The sequence below is a fragment of the Botrytis sinoallii genome, assembly GCF_014898435.1.
Source record: "Botrytis sinoallii strain Bc 23 chromosome Unknown BSIN_019, whole genome shotgun sequence".
Classification (NCBI taxonomy): domain Eukaryota; kingdom Fungi; phylum Ascomycota; class Leotiomycetes; order Helotiales; family Sclerotiniaceae; genus Botrytis; species Botrytis sinoallii.
Genome location: NW_024066046.1, coordinates 443749 through 459789, shown reverse-complemented (window position 1 = coordinate 459789; position 16041 = coordinate 443749). Strand labels below are relative to the sequence as shown.

Sequence of the window (16041 nt, the reverse complement as noted above, 5' to 3'; positions counted from 1 at the left end):
AGGTCTACAAGAAGAGGGAAAAATTGTATATATATATATAATGTGCTGAGTGGTGCTTCTGGTTCTACTTGCTATGAATATCTAGATATTAACTCTTCTGATTTTGGAATTTTGTGAGATACGATTTGTGAGATATTTGAAAGTAAGTTGGTGAGTTGGTGAGATTTATAGTTTGTTTTAGTGTTGGTGATATTGTTATTGTTATTCTTATTTGTTTTTCTAGATATATCGAATTGAATCAATATCCAGAACATATTAATATCCCGAACAAATCAATATCCCGAACAAATCAACATCCCGAACGAAACAAGAACAAGAACAAAACGAAACAAAAATACCAAGGAAAATGAAACCATCATCATCATCAGCATCATCTATTCTTCTCATCGCAGTCTTCGCGGGAATAACAACTGCAGGACCGGTTGCATACGGAGTTTGTCAGAGTGGGTGTGCGGCGGTGGTGATGGCTTGTTATGGGGCGGGGGGAGCGACGGTATGAATTTTTTTATCTTTTCTTGTTTTTTTGATCTGAGGTTGTGAATATGATTTAGATGGAGATGGAGATGGGGATGTGATTCAGATGTTTAACATAGGTATTTAATATATATACACATGCTAATGTGAGAACATAAACACAGTGGGGAGCGACGGCGGCAGCGACGGCGGCAGCGACGGCGGCAGCGACGGCGGCAGCGACGGCACCGGCGACTATCGTGGCGTGTAATACGGCGTTTGGGGTTTGCAGCGCGAAGTGTGCGGTGTTGTTGGCGGCGCCTATTCCTTGAGTTTTGGGGGAGGGTGGGGAGGGAGGGGAAGGAGGGGAAGGAGGGGAAGGAGGGAGGGAGGAGGGAGATGGAGTTGATGGAGGGGAAAATATAAATGCGAGATTGTGGTGATAAGCTTATGTTATGGAGACCTCTCTATTTATGGTGTTTCACTTATGATAGGTACTACGTACTTACTTGCAATTGGGGATTTCTGAGGATTAATTGTGTATACGAGTGGGATTTGGGAAGGGTCGAGATTTGATTCTGAGGATATTAAGTTTTGGAGTTTTGGGAACGTGATGGTGATGGTGATGGTAATAATGATGGAAATGGAGATTGAGATTGATATTGGGATGTACAGGTTTTCTGTTATTTACTTGAGTAATCATGATTGATGATTGATGATTGATACTTTTGAGATACTTGACGCCGATGTTACGTGATTGTCCACTGACTGAGTAAGTTATGTGTGTTTTGTTCGCTTGAGTATTAGGGGGTATGAATGAAAAGCATTCGGAAGTGAGGGTTCGGATCTCCATGCAGGGGATAGAGTTTTCTTCATTCTTTATTCCTGTGATTCTCTCTTCTTTGACTTTGCTCATGGCGATTTTTGGATGATGTTACGGAGCTTTGGTGTCTGGTCTTGTATGTTCTCTCGCTTTAATAGTTGATAAATTTCACGTTGCATACCGATGGAGAGTGTGGTGGAAGGTAAGGTATATGATCAAATGACTAATTTGTAAGAGTTGTCAGACTTTTGAGGGCTTGAGGTTGGCGATTTTTGAATAATAGAAGATGAGAAATAGATTTTTCGATATTCTGGGACGGTAGCTCATATGATTGCCTAGGTAGAGGTGCTCAAAGTTACAGACGAAGTTCCCGATCATTTGGACCGTATTTTAAAAATCAAGGGCTTGCCCCCTTGATGATAGGTATGGATGTGAAGTTTGATGAAGGGAGGGATATGAGGATTGGAATGAGGTATGAAGATTGGATACTGGATACTGGATACTGGATACTGGATACTGGATACTGGAGTTTGGAGTTTGAAGTTTGAAGTTTGATGAAAGGGAGGGATATTTTGTTGATGATTTCGAAGAGAGAGTCTCTATCTGAGCGAAAAAACAAACGGAAATTGAGTATCCTTTCAAAGGACTTTTTTAATAGATTATAAATTCGTTTCAAATTAAATATTAAAATTTGAGTATTTTCTATATTGAAATTAAATGTTTTGATTATTTAATATTATATTAAAAATGTAACGATCCTATCATATTAGTGGATCGGCTAGGTCCTCACGTAATTCACAATCCTGTATATTACCACTTCCTTCTGAAGAGCTCTTCTAGCTCTTTACCTTAGTATTCTAAATAATGCAATTGTTATATTATATTAAGGTTATATAAATTTTTTAAGCTCTTAATTGCTTCTACAAAGTTTCCTATCGCTAGCCTGCTTGCCGAATACCTATTGCCTTCTATACCTGCTCCTTCAATATGATTATTCGTATAATCTTCGATCAAGATCTCTCCTTAGCTTTATTTCTATGGATCTCATTTATTGATGAGCTGATACTTTATTATTATATTATTTAGAGTCTCCTTACTCTATCAATAATGAATTCAAAGATCCTGAATCTAATATACAAATTACAGAAACTGATTGATTCAAAGCATTAATATATTTGTACAATCGATATTACAATGAAGCAGCTTATTCAGTTGATCTGCCAGATCAATCCGCATTCCACCAACACTTCCATTACTCCATTAGCACTACTAATAAGAAATGCATTTTAAGCAGATCTCCTCTCTTTTATTTATTTTATTTTTCAATAACTCTCGAAACCTTTTCTTATTGATTTCGAAACCTCTCTTACAAAAGCAATAAAACCGCAAAACGTATATTTCCGCAAAGTGATCAACAATGCTATGAATTATATTATAGATAATATTGAAACTAATATTAGAACTATAAATTAGATATTAATAGTAATAGAGAATATAGATTATAATATAGTTAGATTGAAGAACCATATTTAGAATACTATTAGTACACTTGAGGGCAAGCTTTTTAGAAAGGGGGGGTAGTATAACGATCCTATTATATTAATGGATCGGCTAGGTCCTCACGTGATCCACAATCCTATATATTACCACTTCCTTCCGAAGAGCTCTTCTAGCTCTTCACCTTAGTATTCTAAATGATGCAATTGTCACAAAAAAGAGATTTTATTTATTAAGGTTCTTTTAAGAGTATGTTCGAATCGATTTATTTCGACTTATTTCAATTATTAAATCTAAATTATTTAGTAAATAAGCTCAAATAATAGATTTATCGAGTACTCAAGATTATGAAATAAATTATTAAAATTTATTTAATAAATAAATATGTTTATTAAATGCTCGAGATTATGAAATAAATTCTAATAATTTATTTGTTATGTCACGGGATCACCTCTGGGAGTATTCAGAAGCTTTACCGCTGAGCTAAACGCCCAAAAGACTAGGAGGTAGAACTGGAAGTTCTACCTTACTCTCACATATATAGCAGGACAGGACAGGACAGAAAGGGCTTAGTGTCACCCCGTGACATGTTAAATAATTCTTAAAATTACAAATACTCTCAAAATTCTTATATATTTATCAAATAAATCGCAATACAGCTTTTTGAAGTTATATAAAGATTATTTCAATAAATCTTTAACAAATCTTTATTTTCATCTGCTCCTATTATGTTTTATCTACTTCTACTACTTTTCAATATTATTGAAATATGTTTTAATATCATACAAATATATTATTAGTCTGAATTCTCTTACTATTTTAACATTATTAGAGATTTCATTAGATGAATGAAAAATCGATTCGAACGCATCCTAAATAATGATCAATTTCTGCTTGTTATTTTGCTAATGTAGAGAGAGTATTTCATTCTCTTTTTAAATCCCGTGACATCGCTCCCCGCAATTCGCTGGTAAGCAGGGCAAATCCCTACAATATTAACCCCGCATTTACTAGCAATCATTATCTCAGCCTTGTAGTACATATGAACGAAAAGTACCTACTAGGTAGGTATCGTTTGATCCTACCTATCAAAAACATCGACACGGAATCTCATCTAATGCGAGAAAGAATTTTTCACAACAGGAATTAATTGTGAAGCGGATCTCTGATAGGGTGTTTGGAAAATAGATTTATTTAAAACCATATCGCATATCGAATATTGATACGGAAGAGAAGATTACAGATAAGGAAGGATAGGGATAAGGAAAGAGATTCTTGAAGGGTTGATATTGCGACTACGACTACGACTACGACTACGACTACGACTACGACTGCGACTGCGACTGGCAAGATTCAACCTTCTCTCTCTTGATGAGATCTATCCACTCTCCTTGAATTGAAACATCGATAACCTCTTCGGAATCGCAGAGAAAATGTCGGAGGAGGTGCAAAATGTTGGTATTCTTCGTCTGCCTTCAGAGGTTCAATCAGGAATCTTGGTGCATGTAAGTCCTTCAATTTATTTTCTACTTTGAATGCTTGACAGTCATATGCATGCCTGATACATTTCAATGTGCGATCATCGATGCGACGATGCTAACACTTATATCCTAGTTGGACATCCCAGAGTTGCTTCAGTTGTCCGTCGTCTCAAAGCATTTCCGCGACCTAGCCGCCGAAGAGCTATATCGAACCTTTCATATTGTTTTCCCAGATCTCGATGAAGAAGAGGAATCAAAAATCGATAGCCTTGCATCCGGGCTGGACACATTCGTTACGAGCGATTATGATTATTCGAAATATCTGAGACATATTATTCTGGAACCTTTGAATGGGAGTTTGAAGGGGCAATTCGCATATCGTTCTTATCTTTATGATACTAGCTGTGGGAAATTCATGAATACCCTCTTATTATTGACTTTACGGAAAGCTAAAGCTCTTGAGGCATTCAAGTAGGTTGATTGTTTTATCCTCTTGATAACAATGTGCACTTGCTAATGTATGAATCTTAGATGGGACCTTCGTGTGCAGTTGAGTGGGCAGGTCTTTAAAGAATTACATCGTATAAGCTCTCTACAACATTTACATGTTCGAATGCCAGCTGTACAGCCCTCCGTCACCAATGCGAATCCATCTTTGACCTACAACGTTTCAACGCCGATTGTCATTCCAGCTTTTCAAAACACCCAGACTGACTCTGCAGTTTACGATATTACAACCCATCCATATTCATCTTTTACGGCGAATAAATCTAAACATAATGGCGGAAAAGGACATACTCCAATTGTCAATGGAAAATCTCCAATATTTTCAGGCTTCAAAAACTTGCAAAGTCTGGCAATTCTTGATATGGATAACTTGGATGATCTATCTGAAATTGGAGAATGTTTACGGAACTCATCAACAACTCTTAATTCCCTCAAGTTATCATTCTCGGAGGTCTTTGCGTCTAGATCTAAAAAACCACCCGTGTCAGCTCCTGTCGAAGATGACGATGAAACTGAAACCGAAGATGAGTTTGGTCAATTGACATCAGTTCCTAATCCATTTTTGCTTACACCTGATCCATTGAAAGGAACTACGGTCACAGAGGAAAAGAAAGCACAGGAAGCTGCGTTGGGAAAGATCTTTAGTATCGATTCCAATTCAAAAGGCAATACGGAAACGTGTCAGAAGGAAGACGATTCAGAGATTGAAGCGGAGGGAAACAAGAAAAATTCTGCTTCCTTGGCTGCCTTTGTAAAATTGATGCAAAAATCGGCGAAACTCATTGCTGAAATCGCAACTTCCGACGCGGAAAGGGAACAATTCGTCGAGAAATTGATTAAGAAGAGTACGCAGGCTTACATTGACGGCTTGAAAAATGGGATTGAATCTTCCGATAAGTCAGAGGCTAGTAATGTGGAAGGCAGCAATGCGGAAAGTAGCAACACACCAGTCATTACTACAAATGAAAATGTTGAAAAGGATGCCAATGTGGAGAGTACTGATTCATCAGCTACAACGACTCCTGGAGAGGAAGAAACTACAGATGATACCGAATCTGATGATCAACCTAGTTTATTTGACGAATCTAGAACGCCAACACAAGCACCTAAATCCAAAGAGATTATAGATCCAGACGACATCGATATAGAGGAACCTGATTCAAAAGAGCTTATGATAGATTCCGAAACTGTTGACGATGTTACTACTGAACCCGAGACGAACTCAGATTTGGGAGATGACTCTACTGAGAAAGTTGAACCACTTCTTAAAGCAGTCGAGACAAGTAGCAACGAAGATGGAAAGGAGATTGAGGCTCCTAGTGTCAATCTCGACAACGAGATGAAAGATTACGTTCGAAAAAGTCGTGGTCTTGCCCTCGAGGATTTGTCACTCTATCAAATACCCATGAAAAATTCTGTCATCTCAAAAGCCATTGACATTAGAGTTTTGAAAAGCATTACTCTACTTAGTGTTGGATCTCAAACAACATTTTGGAATATGGTAGCACGCGAAAATAAAGTCGCTCCACTTCCACTTCATGAAATATACGTCGATACTGTCACCGTACATTTCCTCGAAGCTGCTGGTCAACTTACCAAAATAACCGAACTTTGTTTGCTCGAACGATCTAATAGAACCAAAGTCGATACTGAGTCTAAGATTATAGTCACGATTGAACAAATCAGGAAATTGGTTCTTAGGAAACATGCTCAACATTTAAAGGTTCTGTCGTTGCATCAGGAGGGGATTCCTCATCAACAGAGTCCTTTTGCTTGGGATTTAGATGCTAAGACGGCGATTTTACTTTGTAGGAAGGGGAAGAATTTGGAAGAATTGGCGGCATCGTTTGATGTCAATATTTTGGTACGTTATCTCAGTGCTTTTCTTTTATTGTTCTTATGGTATTTGAATATTCAAATATTCCTTTTTTTTTGTCATTCTAGCAATATCGTTTTGCTGGATCATTTGAATGAATGCTGGATCAGGCAAATTTGTCTAATTGCACATGTCATGCATCGATTCCCATTCTTGCACGTGTCAATCATCCATTTCATTCAACACATCCACACATTCCTTATTTACTAACACTAAATCAGCACATCATCAATCAAAACCTTTCCGCCCTTACATCCCTTCGCGCTCTCCACGCAATTGAATTCCGCTCAGAAGATACATGTTTGTTGGTTCGAAACGAACTCCGAAGATTCACCATGGACAGCGTGGCTCATACCCCAGAGTGTAAATTGGAGTATCTAGCTTTCAAAGGAACCGCGAGCAAGATTGAGAGAATCAAGAAGAAGACCGTTAAGCCTGAGATCCTGAGCTTTGTGGAATTGTATATGCAGAGTGGGAAGGGCACGGGCAGTGATAGTGATAGTGATAGTGAGAGTGAAAGGTTCTTTTCCGGTGTTGATTGCTTGTCCAGAGGTTTGAAGGTGCAGAGTTTGGATGGCTTGAAGTTTCATGATATTCCTGGAGTGAGGATCTTTGAGAAGGATGTTCTTTGGAAGAGACTTTAGGGGATGGGGGATAGGATGGGGAATAGGATGGGGGATAGGGGGGGTGGATGCGGAGTTTGATCTGGTTTGGTCTGGTCTGGTCTGGTGGGTGGGTGGGTTACGCAGGGCGTAAATTGGTGATTAATTAGAATTTTACATGGGGGATTCGTTCATGCTTTCTTTCTTTCTTTCTTCTTTCTATCTTATTTCTTCAGCGCGATATCTCCCGAGCGAAAATAGGAATGGGATATTGAGGGGAGTATCATATCACAGGTGGGGGTATGTATAGCTTAGCTTAGCTTAGCTTAGCTCAGCTCGGTTTTCCATACATAGCAATGGAAATGACGATGAAAATTTATATTTTAATTATGGAGGGAATGAAGTATTCCACAGGGAAAATGAACGACCATTCAAATTCCGATATCATATACTCACTCACTCACTCACACAATTCCATTTATTCATTTATTCACCATTACGATAAACCTCCCCCCTCTCCCCTACAATTTCGCCCTCTCCCTCTCCCTCTCCCCCTCGCCCCCCTCTCTCCCCCTCCTCGCCACCCCCACAAACTTCCAACACAACTCCCCCATCGGCCACCTCGCCCGCGCATGCACCTCGGCCATCGCACTACTCGCCTGCCTCACGGCCCAGCGCGCCGCAATCCCCTGATAAATACACGTATTCCTAAAGAAACCAAACGCGACGCCCCACGACAAATCAGGCTCGGGATCCCAGCCCGCCGTGTCCCGATACCAGGAGAGGAGTTCGGATTGCGCGGGCAGACCGGGGATGTCCTCGTGGCGAAATTGCGGGAGCGAGGCGAATTTTTTTTCATGTCGCACACTGTGTGGGGAGAGGAGGTTGACGAGATCGGAGAGGGGGTGGCCGATGGTGGACATTTCCCAGCTAGAAGGGGGGAGGGGGTGTTAGTTTTGGGTTTTATTTTTGATTTGTTTTGTTTTCACATGCATCGAACATTATACGAAGAGAGGGGGGAAAAATACATACTCCAAAATGCCAATCACCCTCGGTTCCGTCTTGTGAAAAACGAGATTATCAATTTTATAATCGCCATGCACCAAAGTTCCTCGATCTTGTGGCTGATATTTCTTGTCTCTAAAAAATCCCAAGATCTCGTCAATATGCGGTATCTGACCCACGGGTTTCTTGGTCTCGATATCCACCGTCGAAGCTTGCGCGGCGCTGATGGTCCCAAACGTTTTAATCTGGCGATCGTAGAATCCGTTTGCTTTGCCAAAACTCGTCAGGCCGGCTTCGGATATATTTACTCGATGGAGTTTAGCTAGAGTACGGATAGCATCGTGCCACCTATTTATTCATTAAACACCACATTAGCATTTCCCTCTCCCATAACTTCAATTATCGAATAAGAAAAGCCAGAAGAAGTAAAAAACAACAACAACACACATCTCTCTCCTCTCCATCTCTCCCACTCCCGGCATCCCAGGATCCTCAATAATCCTCCCATCCAAAAATTCCATAATATAGAACGGTGTACCAATCACCCCCTCATCCTCACACAAACAATACGTTTTCGGGACCGGCACATCCGTCTTCCCCAATGCATGAATGACGCGGTATTCGCGCTCCACCTGATGCGCCGTTTTCGAGACGAGTTTTCCCGGGGGTTTCTTGCGCATCACGTATTTGTGCCCATTGGAAGACTGCAGTTGGTATGTAGGATTTGATTGTCCGAATCCGAACTTTGATGAGATGAAATGAATTAGCATCTATCGAGTATCGAATATCGAGTATCAGGTACCGCGAAGTTCACGAGTTGCAATGAGGAGGGAGATAGAAGAGAACAGCATACGCACTTGTGTAATCTCAATCGGGGTGGTGATTTCTGGAACATGCGTCTCGATGTATTTCTCCAGAGCCGGGAGATCAATCGGTTGTCTGACGGGTCCGGCCATGGTGAATAGACGGTCGTTTTGAGATGGGATGGTGTGGAGGATAGGATATGGGTGGAAACATTTTGGAGAGCTGGATGTTGTATTTATGAGACAAGATTGAGGTCGGACAGTTTTGCCTCGGCCTCGGTTCAACAGGGATGTGGAATGACGCTAACCCCCGCGGAGGCGGGGAAAGCTTATTGAAGGTACCGACTACTCGTAGCTTAGCCTACTCAGGAGAATAGTCAAGACTATAAGGAAAGTCTAATGCTAGTGCCAGTTCTATAGACATCAATACATCCCTCATATTCTCAATCACCAACCAATCTCAAGCTTTAAATCACCAATCCTCAACATTGTCATTGATCTAATCGATTTACGTAACATTACCCAGTTTCCAATACCTAGGTAATCAAAAGAATAGATTTGCGACTCCTGATTCAATCTACCACATGCTCAATATCACCAATCCAACATGACAAATTGAATAGTGAAATAATAACTTTGAGATGAGACAATTCATACATGTATTTGGGTATATATAAGTCCTGATTCTTTTTATTGAAAATCCCCGCCAAACTAGTTGCTCGCTGTGCAAAGCTAAATGCTCAAACATCATTTCCACCCACACTTTAATCGCTTTTTCCCCCCTATTCACATCTCCTAATTCTACCACTAAATAATACAATAATACGAAAACACAAAAAGGGGAAGCCGATCTCGAATTAATCGGGACACCCATTCCCCTCCTTCCTCTATCCACAATCGTGGAAAACTCCAATTCCATTCAGTCATCCATCCCAAACTCCATCCAAACCCCTCTATAAATACATTTGGAAGAAAACTAACAAACGAGATCTGACAAAAAAAATATCAAACTTTCCATGTTGGAATGACCACGAGGTTCATGATATGCAGATAAAAGGCAAAGGCAAGACATGCTCGAAATCAGGGTACTTATAATATAATACAGAAATGCAAATGCAGGAGAATGGGATATGAAGGAAAAAAATAGAATAAAATAGATGTTCATGGTATCATCCTGAAAGTCAAAATCAAATAAGGCAAATAAATGGTGGGAATCCATACGCGATGAGGCAACCGAGATATATAAAAAATCATCCAGTTATTTCTGCAGCTCTCCTTTTCTTGGATGGTTGGACTTTAAAAGTTCAAACTAGGTTGAACACCCTTCCCCATCGTGATCTGGCTTAAACTCAACGTCCTTGCATCATCATTCCCAGTGTCGACAGTCAGTCTTGAGCTGCCGCTTCCGTAACCCTTTCCAGTCCCAAAAACTTCATCTCCAAAGTTCTGACCTCTTAATTCTTCTCTAGGGGTTTGAAAAACTTCGGAACCTGCTGCGTATGCGTCATCATCACTTTCCACGCCAAAGCCTTCAGATGTGCCTTTGGACGATGATGTGGTATCGAGAATAGGGCCACCTCCAGTAGCAGAGTCAGGGGTGGGGTATGACGTGGATGCTATCGAAGGATAAGAGGCCATTTGTCGTTGTAAGGTGAGGACAATACTTTCAAGTTGTTCGCGAGCTGATTGTTCCGCCAAGAACATATTTGTTAAATTGTTGTAGTGCTCCATTGTTAAATGGGCATCTTTTTGAATGGTAGGAGAGCTAGATGGAAGACCTCGAATAGTAGTCGAGGTTGAAAGAGGTCGACCAGTGGTGTGGGAGCTGCTCAAGTGCACACGTTCATCTGTCGTTGCGGCATATGGAGCTTGCATTGTATCATCAAAATCAGGGTGGTAAGAATTATGAGACGATGATGTTGGGCGGTGAGGATTATTATTCGAGAGTCGGCTCTGAGCTCCAAATTCGTGCCAATGTCGATGCCGGGGTAAGCCTGGTAAAGTCGTTTCTGAATTATCAGTTGGAGGACGACGAGCAGAAGAGCTACGATCTCTCTTGCCTCCTTTGGGGGGATCTTGAATTGCGACATTGTCTCCATTTTCGTTTAGTCGCCGATGAATCTGAAATACCGTCTTCCCCATTTCGACCAATCTAGACTCGATACGATCAACTCTTGTTGCCAGGTCGGCAGCCTGGGTGATCTTCATGCCACTCAATCCACTCAGATGACCAAAATTGAAAGGCTGTGGCTGATCCTGAGAATCTATTAATCGTGGACTTTCCGGATCATTTATTGACCTAGGCTCCTCCACTTCCGCTTTGTCTGATGATAATGGAGATAATGGCCCTGGATCGTAGCTAGCTCTCCAATAACGAATTTCATCGCTCCGACGTCTATCGATTCCTCCTGCAATTCTTGCGGCTTCACGCAATTGACCAAGAGACCTTGAGCGCCTGTTTGGGTGACTGCTAATTGTAACTGCCATTCCAATTGAACCAGGAAGCGCCTCGTCAGAGGGAGCTTTACTGCTTTTAGCTTGAGCACTCGCAGGTCGTGGTGAAAGACCCGTCCAATTCACATATCCTGGCGTTTTATCTGGAGTGTATAGTCTTCCCGTTGTAAGCCTTGTTCTTGTCGTTGTACTTTGTGTTTGTGTGGATATACGGTTTGGGTCCCGCTCTGTGTTAAGCTGTTCCTTCAGGCTGATATCTACGAAAGGAGAATGCGATCGGAGGGCTCGATTAAACTCATTGATCGGCATGGAAGTAGATCGTTTGGGGGAGGTCGCGGTGTTCAGTGGACTTCGGCTGAGCGCAGATGGGTCCTATAAATTATTAGACAAGAGTAACGTAACGCAACATGCCTCTACTCACGCTGCGGTGATGCTGTTCACTCTGCAGAGCACCAACGCTCTGCTTCTTATTTGCAGCATCCTTCTTTTTCTTGCCAAATATTTTGCCAAACACTCCTTTGAAAGTCGACTTCTTTCGCGCCGGCTTCGAGAGTATTGACCCTGATGGTCTGCCAACAGGCGATGAGCTCCTTGGAACGCTGTAATCCTCTGTCCTACGTGAGGGGGCATTATATGATGGCCGATCGGATGGTAAAGGGGTGGTTCCTATTCGCCTGGGCGGTTCGATATAACTGCCAGTCCCCATCTCTCCATGTGCCAGAGCACTATCGCGGCCAGAAATGGCGGAGCCCCTCATAACTTTTTCGATTCCATCAGAATTGAGAGATCCAAGAGGCGTTGCTATACCAGTTCCTGGAGAGCGAATGGGAAATTCGTCGTCGTCCTGGATGGGGATAGGAGCAGAAATCTTTCCACGAATGGTCGAAGCGGTATTTGTTCGACCTGAAGTTTCCGTCTTCCAGGTCCCGGCCTTTGTAAGTTTACTCATTTTACTGAGAGCCGGATATTAGAACGGGTCCTTCAGTCTGCCTGTATTCATAAGTGGGTCGAGGATGAAGGATAAATCTATTGTGACAGTGGATTGTTTGATAGATGTGGAACGACTCCTAGGCATATTCGCAAGTTCCGAACGACGAGAAGTTTGAAGAGTCTCAGTGGTTTCCCCAGTCGAATTAGATGTTAAAATTTCATCATGGCTCCTCAGGGTTGAATGTACGGCAGTCGAGTATATATGTGAGTATATATATTATCTCTCTGCCCTCTCTCTCTCACTCTTTTAAGCAACTCCGTACTATTCAATGAAATGGGTCAATGGGTCCCTTTACCCAGGGAACTTTATCGATCCAGGGCGCATCACACGTATCATATATTCTGCGACAGAAGTAAGCTACTGACAAGGAGCGACCATGAAACAAGATAAATGACAAGAAGGAAAATTGAAAGGACGGGGAGATCGATTCAAGAATAGAACTAAAAGATTCAAACCAAACCCACAATGGTAAGGTTGAATGGAATGATCGTTTTCATCCCTGTTGAGGCGGCTGTATGGAGCATTGAAGCATTGAAGCATAGAAGCATGCATTGGAGTGGGAGGGAGGTGGATTGAAAAGATTGGTAATGATACGAATATCTTCCAGTATCTCGCAGTATCTGAGCCAGCATCTCCCAGCATTTCTTAGTATTTTGTAGATTTCTTTTACATTTTTAGCATTTCTTTGCATTTCTTCGCCTTCTTCGCATCTCCTGTAAAATGTATTGTCAAGAACAAGGAAGAAGATATTGTACCAACCTACTCGAGAAGCGACTGCACGAAATAGTAAGAAATAGTAAGGGTAGTATGAATAGTATGAATAGTATGAATAGTATGAATAGTATGAATAGTATGAATAGTATGAATAGTATGAATAGTATGAATAGTATGAATAGTATGAATAGTATGAATAGTATGAATAGTGTGCTTAAAGCTAGGAACCTAGGAAGGTATGAGTTGTTGTCTGCAATGCACAAGAATTTTACCCCACAAAGGCTTGAAGCTCGAATGCTCAACTCGAGAGGGGTTTGCTTAATTAATCAATCAATCATATCAATTATATCAATCACATCATACATATATCCATATCTACCTACATACATACACATTCATCCTACATACATATATCCATCCATCCATACATACACATCGCCCATCAACTGGAATTCAACATTTTAACTACTCAAGACGAACACAGTTAGACAAGTACATGTCAAAAGTGGAAATCCGAAAAAGGGAGAATCATGTACAGAAGAAGAAGATGAAGAAGAAGCAGAAAACAAGCTAAAAAGATCTTTAAAGAAATAAGAAACCAGCTAATAATAATAATCTCAATGAATCAAATCAATCAATCAATCACCGAACCACCATAATCTTCCACGGTATAGCTTTACCTACCTAGGTCGAACCAAAACATGCGAAAATTCCTTTTTTCCTTTTCTTTCCGTTGAACGAACTCCCAACATCATCCGAAAAGAGTTAACGTCCCCCGGGAGAGAAAGGATAGCAATCCTTATTCGTGCTTGGTGCCGCGAATCCACCGTGTTTGCTTTTGAGCCTTTCTATCTTTGAATGAGGGAGAGAGGAGAATACTTTTGCTTGATGGATGATGGGTGATGGATGATGGATGCGGATGGCGGGTGGAGCATTGGTGATAGTCTATTCATGCAGGGTGTGTTGGAGGTTAAGTGGTTATGGGTGTAGTAACCTTATCATGGTTAGTATGACTACCTAGGTAGTATGGATGTTATGGATGTTAATCATATTATGAATATGTTCTGTAAGTGGAAGTGGAAGTACCAAGTACTCCTCGACTAAATTATAATTCAACCCCTTCATCCAAAGCGAGATACTTAGTATTATTACTATCGTCCCTATGTAAATCCTGTCTATGCCAATCCCGTAAATCCTGTAAATCTCTTCACATAGCGATGAACTACTTACTCTAAGGTAATATAAAAGTATTGAAGTTAGGTACTCACACATATACTCATACTCACACTCCATAAAACAAAACGACACCTCCTATTCCACCCTCCAAAATCACAATCAAAATCAACAAACCTACATCTTCACCAAACTCCATACATACATACATACATACATGCTTCTCTCTACCTGTATCCCAAGATACTATACGCAGCACATACTCAAGTACAAATACCACACTATCTCAGATAACGGTTAAGTTAAACATGCACCTCACTGCACCTCACTGCACCTGCACCTCACCCATCCATCAATTATCCCTCCACCTTGCATAGTATACCTTACATAGCATACTATACTCTACGAAGATATACTCCCAAACATCCGTCTATGCAAATGCAATTCCTAGGCCCCTTCATTTCACTTCACTTCCCAAATCACAAATCACAAATCACACAATCCCCTCAAAAGATCCTCCTTCTTCCCACCCCATGGGATACATAAGACAGCGCCAAGCAGTACTCCATACTCCATACAGATAAATACCTACCTACCTACCTACCTACCTACCTACCTACCTACCTATCTCAACATTATCGCATAAATATCCAGGGGATGCGTTTGAGCTCGTATCTCCAACCGATGAATGAATGAATAAACCCTTTCAATTCTAAATTCTCAATTCTGCAGCAGACAGACAGACTTGAGATAATCTTTTATCTCTTATAAAAATGTACAAGCAGGGTTACGAATTACAATTACAGTATGTCCTCTGTATATAGTAAGATTACATATTCAAGAAAATCCTACAACTACATAGAATACCATACCATACCACACCATACCAACAATCCTCCCTCCATTCATGTTACTGCATACTGGTATATCTCTCAAATCTCGACTTGATATATCCATATCCATATTCATCTTGCATACCTACCGATACCGTACAACCCAAGGTTGCTGAAGAGATTATAATGAATAGATATACTAGGTAGGTAGATATATATATATATGTTTACCCGAATCTACCTACTCACAATATCTACACATACAATACAGCACATCTTCCCATTCTCCAAAGCAAACAATACAACCCCAATGATCCGCGGCCCCAGCGGCATAGCACAGAAAATGGAGTACCATCTACTCCATACATAGAAAACATACACACACTATCAAAACCAATCAATAGCGCCAGTATCACCCATAAAAATAAAAAATAAAAAACCCCCTCCTAGCTCCTAGCTCCTAGATCAATAATCAACCGCAACCGCGACAAAAAAGGTTCTCGAGAGTGGGTTGCCTCGGTGCTTAGCTACCTACATTACATATTACATTGCATACATCTAGATCTATACCCCAAATGAGCAAGTCCGAAAATGTAAAAACGGGAACTCAATCTCCAATTCGCGATTAGCTTTTTCCTGCACGCACGCGGCATAAATCTATCTTTCGTAAACTTTTAGCCTGCCTGCGCGCGCTTCGAAGGAGGATATCATATCATATCATTATTATCATATCATGTCATGTCAAACATTGCATTCGACACTAAAAGTTCAACCCCCCGTATGCATCCCCACAATTTTCTCAATCGTTGGAGATGCGATAGGTCATGTC

At 40.9% G+C, this 16041-nt stretch overlaps 4 protein-coding genes across 4 annotated transcripts; 2 read left to right on the top strand and 2 right to left on the bottom strand.

Annotated features, from left to right (window-relative positions):
• Nucleotides 1-346: 346 nt before the first annotated feature.
• Nucleotides 347-785, top strand: EAF02_009333 (uncharacterized protein; the record flags this gene model as incomplete). Its single annotated transcript, XM_038905381.1, has 2 exons — nucleotides 347-493; nucleotides 639-785. The coding sequence occupies 2 exons, from the start codon at nucleotides 347-349 to the stop codon at nucleotides 783-785; spliced, it is 294 nt and encodes a 97-aa protein (XP_038754834.1).
• Nucleotides 786-4206: 3421 nt separating this feature from the next.
• On the top strand, nucleotides 4207-7281 carry EAF02_009332 (uncharacterized protein; the record flags this gene model as incomplete). Its single annotated transcript, XM_038905380.1, has 4 exons — nucleotides 4207-4278; nucleotides 4388-4725; nucleotides 4786-6625; nucleotides 6859-7281. The coding sequence occupies 4 exons, from the start codon at nucleotides 4207-4209 to the stop codon at nucleotides 7279-7281; spliced, it is 2673 nt and encodes an 890-aa protein (XP_038754833.1).
• Nucleotides 7282-7733: 452 nt separating this feature from the next.
• EAF02_009331 (uncharacterized protein) lies at nucleotides 7734-9200 on the bottom strand (the record flags this gene model as incomplete). Its single annotated transcript, XM_038905379.1, has 4 exons — nucleotides 7734-8169; nucleotides 8272-8592; nucleotides 8692-8987; nucleotides 9102-9200. The coding sequence occupies 4 exons, from the start codon at nucleotides 9198-9200 to the stop codon at nucleotides 7761-7763; spliced, it is 1125 nt and encodes a 374-aa protein (XP_038754832.1). The 3' UTR covers nucleotides 7734-7760.
• A 359-nt stretch (nucleotides 9201-9559) lies between these two features.
• EAF02_009330 (uncharacterized protein) lies at nucleotides 9560-13308 on the bottom strand. Its single transcript, XM_038905378.1, has 3 exons — nucleotides 13252-13308; nucleotides 11923-13155; nucleotides 9560-11873 (listed from the first exon to the last, which is right to left on the bottom strand). Exons 2-3 carry the CDS (start codon nucleotides 12448-12450, stop codon nucleotides 10344-10346), a joined length of 2058 nt encoding a protein of 685 aa, XP_038754831.1. The 5' UTR covers nucleotides 12451-13155; nucleotides 13252-13308; the 3' UTR covers nucleotides 9560-10343.
• Nucleotides 13309-16041: the final 2733 nt, after the last annotated feature.

Coding starts and splice junctions, on each gene's coding strand:
- EAF02_009330 (XM_038905378.1), bottom strand. CDS start 12,450: ATGAGTAAACTTACAAAGGCCGGGACCTGGAAGACGGAAACTTCAGGT. Junction 11,874..11,922: donor GTGAACAGCATCACCGCAGC/GTGAGTAGAGGC, acceptor AATAATTTATAG/GACCCATCTGCGCTCAGCCG.